At 48.4% G+C, this 12,602-nt stretch overlaps 1 protein-coding gene across 1 annotated transcript in view; it reads right to left on the bottom strand.

Moving 5' to 3' along the window:
• LOC129715683 (integrin alpha-X-like) overlaps positions 1–12,602 on the bottom strand; it is a 118,714-nt gene that overhangs the window by 62,914 nt on the left and 43,198 nt on the right. The window contains 3 exon segments of the mRNA XM_055665542.1: positions 40–166; positions 1,993–2,066; positions 11,555–11,699. Coding sequence (XP_055521517.1) covers positions 40–166; positions 1,993–2,066; positions 11,555–11,699 — 346 coding nt within the window.

Genomic DNA, 12,602 nt, shown 5'->3' with positions numbered 1-12,602 from the left:
CCCTTCCCGTATCCGAGACCCCTCTGGCCATTCGCTCACCGAGGTATGCGTTCTTCATACTATCCCGATCAAATGTAGCGTTGATGAAGGGCTGGATGCCTGATGTCGATTGGTAGATGCCTCCTGACCAATCATAGGCTCCCGCTGCCCCGTACACTATGGAGTCCTGTAGGGGAGGGGGGAGAGGGGTGTGAGGGGGGAGAGGGAGGTGAGGGGGGAGAGGGATGTGAGGGGGGAGAGGGAGGTGAGGGGGGAGAGAGGGAGGTGAGGGGGGAGAGGGAGGTGAGGGGGGAGAGGGAGGGTGAGGGGGAGGGGAGGTGTGAGGGGGAGAGGGAGGGAGGGGAGGGGGAGAGGGAGGTGAGGGGGGAGAGGGAGGTGAGGGGGGAGGGGGGGGTGAGGGGGGAGAGGGAGGTGAGGGGGAGAGGGAGGTGAGGGGGGGAGGGAGGTGAGGGAGGGGGAGGGAGGTGAGGGGGGGAGAGGGAGGTGAGGGGGGGAGAGGGAGGTGAGGGGGGAGAGGGAGGTGAGGGGGGGGAGAGGGAGGTGAGGGGGGAGAGGGAGGTGAGGGGGGAGAGGGAGGTGAGGGGGGAGAGGGAGGTGAGGGGGGAGAGGGAGGTGAGGGGGGAGAGGGAGGTGAGGGGGGAGAGGGAGGTGAGGGGGGAGAGGGAGGTGAGGGGGGAGAGGGAGGTGGGGGGGGAGGGAGGTGAGGGGGGAGAGGGAGGTGAGGGGGGAGAGGGAGGTGAGGGGGGAGAGGGGGAGGGAGGGGAGAGGGAGGTGAGGGGGAGAGGGAGGGAGGAGTGAGGGGGAGAGGGAGGTGAGGGGGGGAGAGGGAGGTGAGGGGGGAGAGGGAGGTGAGGGGAGGGTGAGGGGAGGTGAGGGGAGGGGGGAGAGGGAGGGTGAGGGGGGAGAGGGTGGAGGGGGGGGGAGGTGAGAGGGAGAGTGAGGGGGGGGAGAGGGAGGTGAGGGGGGAGAGGGCGGTGAGAGGGGGGAGAGGGAGGTGAGGGGGGACAGGGACAGGGAGGAGGGAGGTGAGGGGGGGAGAGGGAGGTGAGGGGGGGAGAGGGCGGTGAGGGGGGAGAGGGAGGTGAGGGGGGAGAGGGAGAGGTGAGGGGGGAGAGGGAGGTGAGGGGGGGAGGAGGTGGAGGGGGGGAGGGAGGTGAGGGGGAGAGGGAGGTGAGGGGGGAGAGGGAGGTGAGGGGGGGGGGGGAGAGTGAGGGGGAGGGAGGTGAGGGGGGGGGAGGGAGGGGAGGGGAGGGGGGAGAGGGGGGGAGGGAGGTGAGGGGGGAGAGGGAGGTGAGGGGGGAGAGGGAGGTGAGGGGGAGAGGGAGGGAGGTGAGGAGGGGGTGAGGGGGGAGGTGAGGGGGGGGAGAGGGAGGTGAGGGGGGAGAGGGAGGGAGGGGGAGAGGGAGGTGAGGGGGAGAGGGAGGGAAGAGGGGAGTGGAATAATTTGGGGAGGGGGATCACTCCTTTCTCGCTCCCTCCCCTGCCTACTCTCCCCTCACTCACTACCTCCCTCCCATGGCATACCCTTCTCTCCTCTGCCCTTCCTCTCCTCACCCAGATGCTCCCTTCTTTCCCCCTTCTCTCCCCTCCCCTCCTTCACTCCCTCCCCTTCTGCAGTGCCCCCTCCTCCCTGTTCCCCACCCCCTCTCCACATCATTCCCTCATCTCTCTCCCCGGCCCACAGCGCTCTGTCCTCTCCCTCCCTCTCTCCCCCTCTCTCTCCCCCCCCCCCGTCCCCAGGCGTTCCCCCCTCTCCCGTCCCCTCGCCCTCTGCCTCTCCAGTCCTGTCCCACAGTCCTCCCTCCCTTTTCCCCCCTCCGTCGCTCCCCTCCCCCTCCTCTCCTACCTCACCATCTCCGTCCCCTCCTCTACCCTCTGCCCACCCCCCTCCCCTGCTGCTCCCTCCCTCTCCCCCCCCCCCCCCCCCCCCCCCCCCCCCATCTCTATCTCTACCCGCACTTCCCCCTCCCCCCGCCCCGTATCCTCACTCACCTCAGTCACCAGTGAACTGATCCCCTCTTGTGCCATCTCCAATTGGAAGGAACTCTCTCCTTTCTTTTCAGTCCCTGAGTGGGATGGAGAGAGTGAGGGTCACACACGGTGGATGGAACAGGCTGGAACTCTGGCTCCATCATCTACATTAGTCCGTGTACTTCACATACGCCATGTTACCTCTCTGCAATCTACAAGGCAGGAGAGTGGGCGAGAACTCTCCCTACCCTGCTCTCCACCTGTCACTGACTCCCCAGTGCCCAGGATAGACAATGGACAACAGGTGCACAAGTAGGCCATTCGGCCCTTCGAGCCAGTACCGCCAATCACTGTGTTCATGGCTGATCATCCACAATCAGTACCCAGTCTGCTCCCCATATTCCCTGACTCTGTTATCTTTATAACTATATATATAACCATATATATAACCATATCTTTAAGACCTCTATCTAACTCTCTTGAAAGCATCCAGCCAAATGGCTTCCACCGCCTTCTGAGGCAGAGAATTCCACAGATTCACAACACTCACGTTGACAATTTGTTCCTCATCTCCGTTCTAAATGGCCTACCCCTTATTCTAAAACTGTGGCTCCTGGTTCTGGACTCCCCCAACATCGGAAACATGTTTCCTGCCTCTAGTGTGTCCAATCCCTTAATAATCTTATATCTCAACAAGAATCCCTTTCATCCTTCTAAATTCCAGAGTATACAAGCCCAGCCGCTCCATTCTATCAATATATGACAGTCCTGCTGTCCCAGAAATTAACCTCATGGACCTACGCTGTACTCCCTCAATAGCAGCAATATCCCTCCTCAAATTTGAAGATCAAAACTGCACACACTATGCCAGGTGTGGTCTCACTAGGACCCTGTACAACTCTTTGCTCCTATATTCAACTCCTCATGTTATGAAGGCCAGCATGTCATTAGCTTTCTTCACTGCCTGCTGTACCAGCATGCTTGTTTTCAGTGAGTGATGAACAAGGACCCCCAGATCTCGTTGTATGGTTGATGGTTGAAAGGTTCAAGAACTTCAAATTCCTGGGCGTGCACATCTCTGAAGATCTTTCCTGGTCCGAGAACACTAACGCAATTATCAAAAAAGCTCATCAGCGCCTCTACTTCCCGAGAAGATTATGGAGAGTCGGATTGTCAAGGAAGACTCTCTCTAACCTCTACAGGTGCACAGTCGAGAGCATGCTGACCGGTTGCATCGTGGCTTGGTTCGGCAATTTGAGCGCCCTGGAGAGGGAAAGGCTACAAAAAGTAGTAAACTGCCCAGTCCATCATCGTCTCTGACCTTCCTTCCATTGAGAGGATTTATCGCAGTCGCTGCCTCAAAAAGGCTGGCAGTATCATCAAAGACCCACACCATCCTGGCCACACACTCATCTCCCTGCTACCTTCAGGTAGAAGGTACAGGAGCCTGAAGACTGCAACAACCAGGTTCAGGAATAGCTACTTCCCCACAGCCATCAGGCTATTAAACCTGGCTCGGACAAAACTCTGATTATTAATAACCACTTTCTGTTATTTGCACTTTACCAGTTTATTTATTCATGTGTGTATATATTTATATCATGGTATATGGACACATTTATCTGTTTTGTAGTAAATGCCTACTATTTTTTTCTGTGTGTGTAAACAAAGCAAGAATTACATTGTCGTATACAGGGACACATGACAATAAACTCACTTGAACTTGAACTTGCCCTTTTCCCAATTTGACACCATTCAGATAATAATCTGCCTTCCTGTTCTTGCCACCAAAGTGGATAATCTCACATTTATCCACATTAAACTGCCATGCATCTGCCCACTTACCCAACCTGTCCAAGTCACCCTCTCATTCTCATAGCATCCTCTTCACAGTTCACACTTCCACCCAGCTTTGTGTCATCTGCAAATTTGCTAATGTTATTTTTAATCCCTTCATCTAAATTGTTAATGTATATTGTAAATAGCTGCGGTCCAAGCACCGAGCCTTGCGTTACCCCGCTAGTCACTGCCTGTCATTCTGAAAGTGACCCGTTAATCCCTACTCTTTGTTTCCTGTCTGCCAAACAATTTTCTATCCATATCAGTACCCTACTCCCAATACCCTGTGCTCTAATTTTCTCACTAATCTCTAATGTAGGACCTTATCAAATGCTTTCTAAAAGTCCAGGTACACTACATCCACTGGCTCTCCCTTGTCCATTTTCCTAGTTGCATCCTCAAAAAATTCCAGAAAATTAGTCAAGCATGATTTCACCTTTGTAAATCCGTGCTGACTCGGACCGATCTTGTTACTGCTATCCAAATGTGGTGCTATTTCTTCTTTTATAATTGACTCCAGCATCTTCCCCGCCACCAACGTCAGGCTAACTGATCTATAATTCCCTACTGTCTCTCTCCCATCTTTTTTAAAAAGTGGGTTAACATTAGCTACCCTCGAATCCACAGAAACTGATCCTGAGTCAGTAGAACATTGGAAAATTATCACCAATGCCTCCACGATTTCTGAAGCCACTTCCTTAACTACCCTGGATGCAGAACATCAGGCCCTGTGGATTTATCAGCCTTCAGTCCCATCAGTCTACCCAACACCATTTCCTGCCTAATGTGGATTTCCTTCAGTTCCTCCGTCCCCCTAGATCCTCTGTCCACTAGTACATCAGGGAGATTGTTTGTGTTTTCCTGACAGATCCAAAGTACCTGTTCAACTCATCTGCCACTTCCTTGTTCCCCATAATAAATTCACGTGTTTCATTCTTCAAGGGTCCAACTTTTGTCTTAACTATTTTTTTCTTCTTCACATACCTTAAGAAGCTTTTACTATCCTCCTTATATTCCAGGCTACCCCATCTTTTCTCTCTGTATTGCCTTTTTATCTTCTGTTACCTTCTGTTGCTCTTTAAACATTACCCAATCATCTTGCTTCCCGCTCATCTTTGCTATGTTATACTTCTATTTTATTTTTACACTGTCCCTGACGTCCCTTGTCAGCCATGGTCGCCCCTTTCTCCCCTTGGAATCTTTCTTACTCGTTGGAATGAACTGATCCTGCAACTTCTCTATCATTCCAAGAAATACCAGCCATTGTTGTTCCACTGTCATCACTGCTAGGATATCTTATAACCATATAACCATATAACAATTACAGCACAGAAGCAGGCCATCTCGGTCCTTCTAGTCTGTGCCGAGCATTTACTCACACCTAGTCCCATCTACCTGCACTCAGACCATAACCCTCCATCCCTTTCCCGTCCATATATCTATCCAATTTATATTTAAATGATAAAATCAAACCTGCCTCCACCACTTCCACTGGAAGATCATTCCACACAGCTACCAATCTCTGAGTAAAGAAGTTCCCCCTCATGTTACCCCTAAACTTTTGTCCCTTAATTCTCAAATCATGTCCTCTTGTTTGAATCTTCCCTACTCTCAGTGGGAAAAGCTTATCCATGTCAACTCTGTCTATCCCTCTCATCATTTTAAAAACCTCTATCAAGTCCCCCCCCTTTACCTTCTGTGCTCCAAAGAATAAAGACCTATCTTGTTCAACCTTCCTCTGTAACCAGGCAACATTTTAGTAAATCTCCTCTGTACTCTCTCTATTTTGTTGACATCTTTCCTATAATTTGGCGACCAGAATTGTACACCATACTCCAGAATTGGCCTCACCAATGCCTTGTACAATTTTAACATTACATCCCAACTTCTATATTCAATGCTCTGATTTAGGCCGGCACACCAAAATCTTTCTTTACAACCCTATCTACATAAGATTCCACCTTCAGGGAACTATGCACAGTTATTCCTCGATCCCTCTGTTCAACTGCATTCCTCAATTCGCTACCATTTACTGCCAAGTCCTGCCAAGATGTAGCACCTCACACTTATCAGCATCAAACTCCATCTGCCATCTTTCAGCCTACTATTCCAAATGGCCTAAATCTCTCGGTAGATTTTGAAAATCGACTTCATTATCCACAACACCACCTATCTTAGTTTCATCTGCATACTTACTAATCCAATTTCTACACCATCATCCAGATCATTTATGTATATGACAAAGAACAGTGGACCCAACACAGATCCCTGTGGCACCCCACTAGTCACCGGCCTCCAACCTGACAAACAGTTATCCACCATTACACTCTGGTATCTCCCATTCAGCCACTGTTGAATCCATCTTGCTACTCCACCATTAATACCCAACAATTGAACCTTCTTAACCAACCTTCCATGTGGAACCTTGTCAAAGGCCTTACTGAAGTCCATATAGACAACATCCACCGCTTTACCCTCATCAATTTCCCTAGTAACATCTTCATAAAATTCAAGATTAGTCAAACATGACCTTCCAGGCACAAATCCATGTTGACTATTCCTAATCAGATCCTGTTTATCCAGGTGATTATAAATATTATCTCTAAGTATCCTTTCCATTAATTTGCCCACCACTGACGTCAAACTAACAGGTTTATAATTGCTAGGTTTACTCTTAGACCCCTTTGTAAACAATGAAACAACATGTGCAGTACGCCAATCCTCCGGCACCATTCCCGTTTCTAATGACATTTGAAATAATTCTGTCATAGCCCCTGCTATTTCTACACTAACTTCCCTCGATGTCCTAGGGAATATACTGTCAGGACCTGGAGACTTATCCAATTTTATATTTTTCAAAAGTGTCAGTACTTCCTCTTCTTTGATCCTCATAGTTTCCATAGCTACTCTACGTGTTTCCCTTACCTCACATAATTCAATATTCTTCTACTTAGTGAATACCGAATAAAATATATTGTTCAATATCTCCCCCATCTCTTTTGGCTCTGCAGATAGCTGTCCACTCTGACTCTCTAATGGACCAATTTTATCCCTTGTTATCCTTTTGCTATTAATATAGCTGTAGAAACCCTTTGGATTTACTTTCACCTTACTTGCCAAAACAACCCCATATCTTCTTTTAACTTTTCTAATTTCTTTCTTAAGATTCTTTTTACATTCTTTATACTCCTCAAGCACCTCATTTACTCCATGCTGCTTATAATTATTGTAGATCTCCCTTTTTTTCCGAACCGTGCTCAATTTCCCTTGAAAACCAGGGCTCTTTCCAATTTTTATTCTTTCCTTTCAACCGAACAGGAACATAAAGATTCTGTACTCTTAAAATTTCACCTTTAAATGTCCTCCATTTCTCTTCCACATCCTTCCCATAAAACAAAATGTCCGAACTCACTCCTTTTAAATCCTTTCACATCTCCTCAAAGTTAGCCTTTCTCCAATCAAAAATCTCAACCTTTGGTCCAGTTCTGACCTTCTCCATAATTATATTGAAACTAATGGTATTGTGATCACTGGACCCGAAGTGCTCCCCAACGCATACCTCCGCCACCTGACTCTTCTCATTTCCTAACAGGAGGTCCAGCACTATCCCATCTCTACGTATTGCCGCAAAAACTATCCTGCACACATTTTACAAACTCCAAACCATCCAACCCTTTTACAGAATGCGTTTCCCAGTCTGTGGAAAATTGAAATCTCCCACAATCACTACCTTGTGCTTACTACTAATATCTGCTATCTCCTTACATATTTGTTCTTCCAATTCTCGCTCCCCATTAGGCAGTCTATAATACACCCCTATAAGTGTTGCTACCCCTTTCCCATTTCTCAGTTCCACCCAAATAGCAGGGCTCTAATTTAATGGTTGCCCGGGTGCCACTGACCACTCAAAGTGCCACTGGGCAACCTAAACGGCGAGTCATTTTACCCGGCTTGGCAACTTGGTTTATACCGTAGACCGAAATGTGGCGTGACGGGGTGGTCAGAGCGAATGACGGGCCCCGCGCAGCAGCAGCAACAGTTCCATCTCCTCTCACTCCTCCTGCAGCCTGCCCTGCCTGATAATGGCCGCTGCTGCCACTCTGCTTTCAAAGCAAACCCTTGGAGGAGGGAGGTGTTGGTCAGAGGCGGAAGGGGAGGGGTGGGGGTGGCTGAGGATAGAGCGCGGTGATTGGAGGAGGGAGACGTGCCAAAACACTCTCGGCAGCCCTCCACCGCAGCCAGGATCGATCCGGCGCTGCAATCGCTGCTGAACTGCAACTGGACCATCCCCGTCCCTACCCGATGGTGGCCAGAGGTGTCGGGAGTCAGGCGGGCGCAGTGCCCCGAGGCCCACAGCCAGCGCAGAGAAGCAGCGCTAAACCCAGCTCAACTGTGCCTGTCCCGCCAGCTTAACTTACAGCCCTGTGTAGATTGAGACAGGGCTGTAGGCGGGACAGGTTTAGTTCAGCTGCATTTAGCGCTGGATTGAGCTGTAATTACCGTTCACGGGGCCTCCGAATCCTCGGCGCATGTGAGTGTGTGCATGCGCGTGCGGCCGCCAAGCTATTCTGTCCCCCGTCCCCTCTATATTTTGATAGCGATTTCCGTGCCTGACAGGGACGTCCAAGGCAGCGATGATGCTGGTGCTGTCCGAGGAGCGCTGGCCTTCCTGCCCACCTCCTCTGCCTCTTCCTCTCTCTCACTCTCTCTCTTGTACACCCCCCTCCACCCCCTTATCCTGAGACCCCTCCTCTCCATCCTGCACTGATACCCATTCCTGCCTCTATACAGTCTTCAGTGCCATCCCCTGTGCTCCCCTCCTCACCTACCCCCCCCCATCTATTCATCCTGCACTGATCTCCCTAGCCACCTTGCAGTGATTCTCCTGCCACTCCCCATCAATCCTATACTGGTCCCCCCTTCCCATCCATGGTGCACTGCTCCTCCCCTTCATCCAGCACTGCACCCCCCATCCATCCTGCACAGATCCCTCCCATTCAACCCACTTTCATCCACCGCGCTCTCCCCTCACAATTTTACCTACTCCAACCAACACGCACTAATTCCCCTGCCTCAATCCATCCAATCCTCACCGATTGCCTTCTCAAGCCTCCCCACCACCATCTATCCATCCTGCACGGATTCACACACACACACACACACCCCAAAGCCTATTGTGCTGGAAATGTCTTCAGAGCTAACATCGACTGTTTGATAACGGAATGCGATCAAATATATATTAATTCCCAATGTTGTTATTTGTTTTAATTCATACAGATGGATAATTATGGATAAATTAATTAAATTGTGAACACGTGAAACATTAAAACCGCAGTGTTCGATTGTCACAGCTACCGTTGACACGTTATTACAGAATTCATTTTAACGGCAAATCAATGCTCTTAACATGGAGTATCAGTACTGTAGTTATTTACTGAGCAACATTCACAACTATATGTTGGATTTATCCAGGTTTTACTTCTACAGTCAGTCATATACATCACAAATTTGATCAGGAGTTATTTCAGTTGAAATTTTAGAGTTAATTCTGAAGTGGGAATGATGGAAAAGCGTTTATCAACAATTTTTTTTTTTAATTGTTGCTTACAAACTGGGTATCTTCATTGCTGTTCACAACACGTACATCTAATCGCAATGTCCGGTCATGTGTCGTCTTGACACCTTTAAATATATTACCAAAAGAACATTTGCTGCATTTATGTCCTTTGGCCATCTCTTGTTAGTTAGTGTAATGTTTAACCTGTCAGATGGGTATAGTCAGTTTTAACAGCTATTATCATAAAATGCCTTTAGAAAATTGCTTGCAACCTGTATATTTTGTTGTGGATAAATTATGTGGGAAGCGAGAGTGTTTCTGTACCAATAGCAATAACGACCCATGGCCATGTCATGATAATGTTCGGTCCTTCACAGAAAACATGCTTGTAGTGTGCATGGTTAGGCATATATGTTATCAAGGTCCAGAATTTATTGACACAGGTTGATCATACGCTGAATAATCCAACCACATTTTTGTTTGGAAGTGGAAATAAATAATAAAAATTGCATTAATTGCAATGTGTAAAAAGAGTTGAGATACTGTATTATCATTTTGCTGCATGTCATTGTGGTATATATCATGTCTTGATTGGTGAATATGTTAGTTTGTGACTATATTTGAAGCAGAAATAATATGTGAATGCTTCATTGAACATAATTCCAACTGGTAACTATGGACTTCGTCCGAGCACGCGTCATGCAACCCATCTTAAATGACCTCCTAAAATGTCAATTGGCAACCTAAAGAACTGCCATGGTTGCCCGGCAACAGGGGAAAAAAAGTTAAGCAAGAGCCCTGAATAACCTCCCTAGACGAGCCCTCTAATCTATCCTGCTAAAGCACTGCTGTAATATCTTCCCTGACAAGCAATGCAACACCTCCACCTCTTGCCCCTCCAATTCTATCACACCTGAAGCAACGAAATCCTGGAATATTTAGTTTCCAATCACAGCCCTCCTGCAACCATGCTTCACTGATCACCACAACATCATACTTCCACGTGACAATCCAGGCTCTAAGTTCATCCACCTTTCTTACAATGCTCCTAGCATTAAAATATACACATTTAAGAAACCCACCCTCTCTTATTCTCTGTTTATTGTCTTTTTCTTCTTTCTCCCCTACATGTTGGGTCCGAGTGCTTCCCTTCTCTGCCTCCTGCCTCACACACTGCCTACTAGCTTTCTCTATTTGAGTCCCTCCCCCCAACCATTCTAGTTTAAAGTCTCCCCAGTAGCCTTTGCCAATCTCCCCGCCAGGATATTGGTTCCCCTCAGGTTCAAGTGCAACCCGTCCTTTGTGTACAGGTCGCACCTTCCCCAAAAGAGGTCCCAATGATCCAGAAACTTGAATCCCTGCCCTCTGCACAATTCCCTCAGCCCTCAGCCCTCAGATCTTCCAGTCAACTTTGGCCAGCTCATGGCTCCATAGTCCCCTTTGTTCAACTATAATACTGACACTTCCGATTACTTCCCATCTCCCTCCCAAATTGTAGATTAAAACCTATCATATTATGGTCACTACCTCCTAATGGCTCCTTTACCTCGTGTTCCTTTATAAAATCCAGTTCATTACACAACACTAAATCCAGAATTGCCTTCTCCCTGGTAGGCTCCAATACAAGCTGCTCTAAGAATCCATCACAAAGGCACTCCACAAACTCCCATTCTTGGGATCCAGAACCACCTGACTTTCCCAGTCTACCTGTTTGTTGAAATCTCCCATAACAACTGTAGCATTACCTTTGCAACATGCCAGTTTTAACCCTATATCCAGGCTCCAGTTTGGGGGCCTTAGATTAGTCCCATTAGGGTATTTTTACCCTTACAATTCCCCAGTTTTATCCATACTGACTCCACATCTACTGTTTCTATGTCACCCCTTGCAAGGGTCTGACCTCACCAACAGAGCTACCCCACCACCTCTGCCCACCTGTCTGTCTTTTCGATAGGATGTATACCCTTGAATATTCAGTTCCCAGCCCTGGTCCTCTTGCAGCCATGTCTCTGTAAATCCCACAACATCATATTTGCCTATTTCTAACTGAGCCTCAATCTCGTCCACTTTATTTCTAAGACTTTGTGCATTCATACATAATCCTTTAAACCACTACTCACATCACTTTTCACATTGATTCCCCCCCCCCCCCCCCCCCCACTATTTAGTTTAGGGATAAGCGGTCACCTTCGATGGCGAAGATCTTCTCCTGCAGCTGGTTCTGGATCTGGTCCAGGGCCTGGAAGTTTCCCACCTGGAACACGTTCCCAATTTCGGATGCAATGGTTTGTAGCTCTGCCTTGGCATTCGTGTTGCTGAAGGCCGAGCCCACCTGTGGGAGGTCACAGGACAAGCGTCACATACTCACCCTTCACCGTCTGGGCAAATGGCAGGGATGGGGAGTGTAGAGACTAACAGAAGCCACTGGATAAAGTGGCCCATGGGAGGCATGTCAAAGTTGCGCACAAGATAAAGGCAGAAGTAGCTGGGATACATTGGCCGGTGAGGGCAAGTTGGGGCGAAGGGCCTGTTTCCACACTATTACTCATGGACTCTACCCTCTGCAACTTTGAACTTCCTGTCAATGCAGTTGTTTACCCCCAGAGTTGGGAAATGGAGAAGCAGAGGATACAGGTTGAAGGTGAGGGGGGACAGGTCTAACATGAACCTGAGGGGCAACTTCTTCACACAGAGGGTGGTGGATGTAACAAGCTGCCAGAAGAGGTAGTTGAGGCAGGGTGTATCACATTGATGGGAAGATTGGACAGATTCATGGAAAGGTTTAGAGGAATATGGAAAAGATACTTAGAGATAATATATATAAGCATCTGGATAAACAGGGTCTGATTAGGAACAGTCAACATGGATTTGTGCCTGGAAGGTCATGTTTGACTAATCTTCTTGAATTTTTTGAAGTGGTTACTAGGGAAATTGACGAGAGTAAAGCAGTGGATGTTGTCTATATGCGCTTTCGTAAGGCCTTTGACAAGGTTCCTCGTGGAAGGTTGGATAAGAAGGTTAAACTGTTGGGTATAAATGCAGGAGTAGCAAGATGGATTCAACAGTGGCTGAATGGGAGAAGCCAGAGGGTAATGGTGGATGGCTGTTTATCAGTTTGGAGGCAGGTGACTAGTGGGGTGCCTCAGGGATCTGTGTTGGGTCCTTTGTTGTTTGTCATGTACATCAATGATCTGGATGAAGGGGTGGTAAATTGGATTAGTCAGTATGCAGATGA

This window comes from Leucoraja erinacea, unplaced genomic scaffold, assembly GCF_028641065.1.
Source record: "Leucoraja erinacea ecotype New England unplaced genomic scaffold, Leri_hhj_1 Leri_131S, whole genome shotgun sequence".
NCBI classification, from domain to species: domain Eukaryota; kingdom Metazoa; phylum Chordata; class Chondrichthyes; order Rajiformes; family Rajidae; genus Leucoraja; species Leucoraja erinaceus.
Note: the sequence above shows the minus strand (reverse complement) of the source record. Positions and strands in the feature narration are given on the sequence as shown.